The sequence below is a fragment of the Mytilus californianus genome, unplaced genomic scaffold, assembly GCF_021869535.1.
Source record: "Mytilus californianus isolate M0D057914Y unplaced genomic scaffold, xbMytCali1.0.p SCAF_9, whole genome shotgun sequence".
Classification (NCBI taxonomy): Eukaryota; Metazoa; Mollusca; class Bivalvia; order Mytilida; family Mytilidae; genus Mytilus; species Mytilus californianus.
This window is the reverse complement of record NW_026262745.1, coordinates 75,186,617-75,191,800: the sequence shown is the minus strand read 5'-3', so window position 1 is coordinate 75,191,800 and position 5,184 is coordinate 75,186,617. Positions and strand designations below refer to the sequence as shown.

General features: G+C 30.8%; 1 protein-coding gene across 1 annotated transcript; it reads left to right on the top strand.

Moving 5' to 3' along the window:
- Window positions 1-296: 296 nt before the first annotated feature.
- On the top strand, window positions 297-3,147 carry LOC127714801 (echotoxin-2-like). The gene is made up of 4 exons (XM_052220835.1): window positions 297-377; window positions 761-866; window positions 2,029-2,297; window positions 2,718-3,147. Exons 2-4 carry the CDS (start codon window positions 818-820, stop codon window positions 3,081-3,083), a joined length of 684 nt encoding a protein of 227 aa, XP_052076795.1. The 5' UTR covers window positions 297-377; window positions 761-817; the 3' UTR covers window positions 3,084-3,147.
- The last annotated feature ends 2,037 nt before the right edge of the window (window positions 3,148-5,184 follow it).

Below are 5,184 nucleotides of genomic sequence, written 5' to 3'. Positions count from 1 at the left end.
CATCTAAATAATGTTCTAACCTCGTGTTAATTAGCATATTAAGATAGAGTGAAAAAACACCCTTTTCAGTCTTTGATATTAATAGTTGCTTCTTTAAACCTAATATTTGTTAATTACATGAGACATTAACCAATAAATAGTATTTGGCATTTTTTTCTAAACATATCTGTTGCCGCAATGTAGTCTTTTTCAGCTGATGTGGTGTAAAGCAATCACCAATCAATCAATAACCCTGATAACTGAATGTGCGGAAGTGCGTACTATTTTTATATTTAGAAAAACCAGAACAACAAGAAACGAAAGTTGAAAGTATATACGATTGTTAGAGTTCCATCACATCGGTTGAAATAATAATAACGAAATATTAACTGACTGAGGTAAATTGTTCATAGATTTCATAACATTTGAAATGTGCATGTAGTTGTTTTACAAATGATAAATTTGTTTTTATAAAACAACCTCCGGGTGCGGGATTTTCTCGCTGCGTTGAAGACCCATTGGTGGCCTTCGGCTGTTGTCTGCTCTTTGGTCGGGTTGTTGTCTGTTTGACATATTCCCTGTTTCCATTCTAAATTTTATGTATTTTATATCAACTAACATCAATCAAATTAATATTACACAAATTCCTGATTGATATCGTTGTGTGTTACACTTTACTCTATTTTCGTATTTACCTATACACACTAGATAAGTCGTTACACTTTCACTATATATTGATGACACTAAATCGAATATCAACTCTGGCATGTATTTACTGTAGGGAACAGATCAAGTCCATTGTAGGGAATAAATAGAGTGCAATATTAGAGATTTATAGATGTCAAAACCAATCTCGAGAAGAAGGAAAACTCGATTTTCGGAATCAGGTAGCGTACATCTTTATAGAGAATACATTAAATTTGATACATTAACATCAATATGGAGTACACACATTAAGGCGAATAGGTCAATGACACCACAGTCAAAAGACACCTTGAGGTCAGTAAATGTTTTAAACAACAGATAATGTTGATAATTCTATTCATCTTTCCTTGCTACTGAACCTAAAACATCGTTCTTTGCATGTGCAACAAAGTCAATCTGTCATCCAAACATCGCCATTTCTACAAGGTATTCTTTTTCATAGATTCTATACACTCATCTGACAAAAATCCAAGAAAGGCGAGAGATTTTTGTTGCTAATTGTGAAGTCCTTATCAATACCGTCTAGTCAATTCTATGAACATTTTAAGATGGGGTATGATTGTCAAGGCAACACTTAATAAAGAATAAAGACAATATTGCAAATACTTACAAGCTTCCGAAAGGCAGTCAACAAAGAGCAAACTCAAAATATTGTCATAAGACGTATTATACCACCTATGCTTAAAAATTATGAGTGCGACTTGTGTATACGGGAGACGGTTTTATAAAAGTTTTACAATACTTGTTTTCGAATCCCATATCTGAATTTCATGTAAAAATGTCCGATTTCATTGTTACAATTTTTCATTAATACAAACTGTTTAAACTAAATTCTCAATTTTAAGTGTGTGGTGTAGGTTTAACAAACATACAAACTCGTAATTGAAATGTTATTTGTATTCACCACTTCTGGTTTTTGCAGTAATTCCTCTCATCCTTGTGTCCATTGTTCATCTGCAAACCTTTCTGAATTGACACTCTAGGAATCAACAACCTTTACTCGTGAAAACTTTCAGGTATATTTAATATTTAATCAATTAATGAAAAGGACAAACACAAAATGACGATTTATAAATATAACGACAAAATGCATAAAACATAAAAAGCACTATTAAGTGTATAACAAAAATGATGTTTTCCGTAAACATGGTCAAGGAGATATCCATAAAATACAAAACATTTGTATATGTTAATAATGTTTGCTGAATCGACTTTATATAAAGAAAAACAAGAAAACAGAAATACATGTAGATTTTCTTCCCCCCTCCTAAAATTATGATGTCAATGATATCCAGAACGACCCAATAAGATATACCATTGAATCTTTTTACATATATTTTCAAGAAGACGTGCAAACGAATGACCCGTCGGATGGAAAAAACCATGAGCGGGTAGATTGGAAGCAGTTAAAACAGAAGTTGAAAGCGGCTACAACCCAAGGAAATTCATTCAGAAGTTCCATTATGTACAGCAAAGAAAACTACATTCGCGTTTGCACCATTTATATTCAAAACTGGACAACTATTGAACTCTCAAAACCAAACGCAACTATAAATACAGGATGTCTAGCATCACCACCACAGAACGTGGGAACAAAAATGAAGGAAGTCATGGTAAGGAATGTGACTTTTTTCAATTGATATTCATTTATAAACAAATTGCACATAATTCGATATGCTGTTGGTTCGTTTAGGTAAATAACAACCACTGAACATTCAAGACAAATGTTTATTGGCTGCAGGCGAATTGTCATAACAATTCTGAATTATCCCAAGTGGATAAGTCTGAAAGTTAACTAAAAATTTGAAATTGACATAATTATTTATTGTTTTGACTCAAAGAGCTGTAAAAATCTGAATGACCGTTTCAGATCAAAACTGATATTGATATCTGGAAAGCTATTTCTTGTGATGCAGGAACTGTTACAACGTATTTCACGATAAAGCAACATAGGCATAACAATTTGACATGTTACAATCTCTGAGTCTTAGATTCAATATCATACTTGACTTTATTACATTTTGTCATTTTAGGTTGGTCACAAAGTTGGCTTTTCCTTAAGAGGAACAAGTGGAATTGTCTCTTGGTTGGTGGGTAATTTGGATAGGCGTGTCATAGTGATGTGTAACGTGCCATTCTTTTCGTCGTCAAATAACCTTGCAGTTGGCATTACAAGCAGAGGAGTCAAGAATCACACGGGAAATTGGTATGAGTCGATATCTAGAAATGACACAAGAGACAATATCTGCTATACAAAAGGGGTCTTTCATGATCAATGCAACCAGATCATTTCTGAAGATGACATACTTGAAGTTTTAGGAGACATGGGCACTGGTTCTCGTGCAGATGTCATAATAACCGTCCGACCAAAAAATAGGAAGTTTTTACCTATAAATTAAACATTTGTATTTTCAAATTATCTAAATGAAAGATTACGAATACTTGATTTATTATAATTATATTAGTTGCTTATTTGTATTATCTTTTAAGATTTTGAAATCGATAAAAAAAAAGACAACTTTTAAAAGCAGGTCTCCTTGTTCTTAATGAAATATAAGGTACGAAGAAAACAGTTCTGTATGTATTAATCCTTTACAAAAGCTGTTTTGCTTTACTCTCTTTATCATGGATTATAAAAACGCTTCAGTAATGTTGTAGTCATCTAGTTATAGGGAATCATTGTCAATCAATCGGAACCGTAGATAAAATTTTGAAGAAAGAGATTTAAATGATAAAAACAACAATGTAAAAACTATGTCCAAAGGTCGCAATGTTGTACTCCCACTTTACATCATCAAAATATGATTTACGTGACCCACTGAATAACAAAAAAAATTCCATTGTCATATATTTTAAAAAGTTGACATCATAATGAACATTTACTTATTATTCCAAGTCTATGTGAATACAAATTTGTGGTGGAATATCTTGGCCCAAAACTTTTACATGATTAGCAAACTGTAAAATATGAGTCAAATCTTTTAATTTTATAAAATCATGGTAAACGTCATTCCATCAAAATTTTAACTTGAAGTTGATACTTATTGAAAGGACAAACGGAAGAACGAGCGAACTCCCGAACGTATATCCCCCTGTTGGTGATATCTTATTTACACCATATTGCGATTAATCACAAATTATTCCTTTCAAGTATTCAAACGATGGTCTTTTGGAATTTTACTCCACTTGAGAATAAACATGATACGAGTTGGATAAACAATTCAGTTAAACAAGTTTAATGACATTATGGCGATAAATTAAAGATTTTTTGTTCAGTTGCAGAATGATTCGGAAAAGATTATCAACGAGCAAACCAAGTTGCAAGTTGATTATGGTATCCGAATAAATTACTACTTCTTAACTTTTTTTTGTCTTTATCAAATATGTTTACGCACACGGTTACTTCTTTTTTGACAATACCGGAATGAATTATCTAAAGCTTATTTAAGGTTCTTTCCATTATAAATTCTAGATATTTAGAAGGGATTATATTCATAATGTTAGCATTTATATTAAGGTATTCGACAAGTTAAACTTAATTAAATTTAACTTTAAATATGAAACATGTTGAATATTCTCCAGTTCGAAACTTATAGTCAACCGAAGCTTTTCTAAAGGCGTCGGTCACAAATAAAAAAGATTTTGTTTTAAAGGAAAACAGAATTTTAATCTTTCATTCGGCTTTTCATTATTTTTTTTCTTTTATGATTTCTACCTATATGTAGAAGATTATGTTGCTTTAATGAAATATTTTACAATCTGCTTCTTATTCAATTCAAATATAAAAATAAGGTGATGTGTATGATTGCTCATGAGACAACTATCCACCAAAGTTCAAATAAAATGGATATAAGAAATTATAAGGAAATGTACGGCCTTATGTTTTTTTTAATCGATAAGTAGGTGGCCACTATAGTAGTTTTGTTATACTTGATTTCAAATTGGTTCAGCTACACGTTCATTTGTTGATTATGTCGACCATCCGATATTAAATCACATAAATTTGACTGATAACATTTACTATTAAACTATAAACATACATAAATGTTATCTACGATACAAAAAAATCCAAAGTATCTGTATATTACTTGATATATATATCATGGGTACATTTATGTCTGACAGTTTTAGAACTGTGATGGTGATTGTACGCACCAGCTGCTATAGATGACAGGTTCGATTAAATGCATTACACAACCATTCATCCGAAATTAAAGTTGTTTATAATTTGTATTTAAAATTTTCTTATCGATTTCTTCGTTTCAATGTTTATTTGTTTAACATATTTTGGTATTGCTATATGATTGAATTGTTATATGTTTCAAAAATGTAATCAATACAATCAAATTGTAATATTTATTAATCCAATATCTTTTAATTAGAATGTCAATTGTCTTATGTAATGATCCTTAATACAACAAAAAACGATAATGAAATAAATCAAAAAGTAATATTTTGAAATACATGTAAATATGCCAAAAAAACGGAAAAACAATTTTC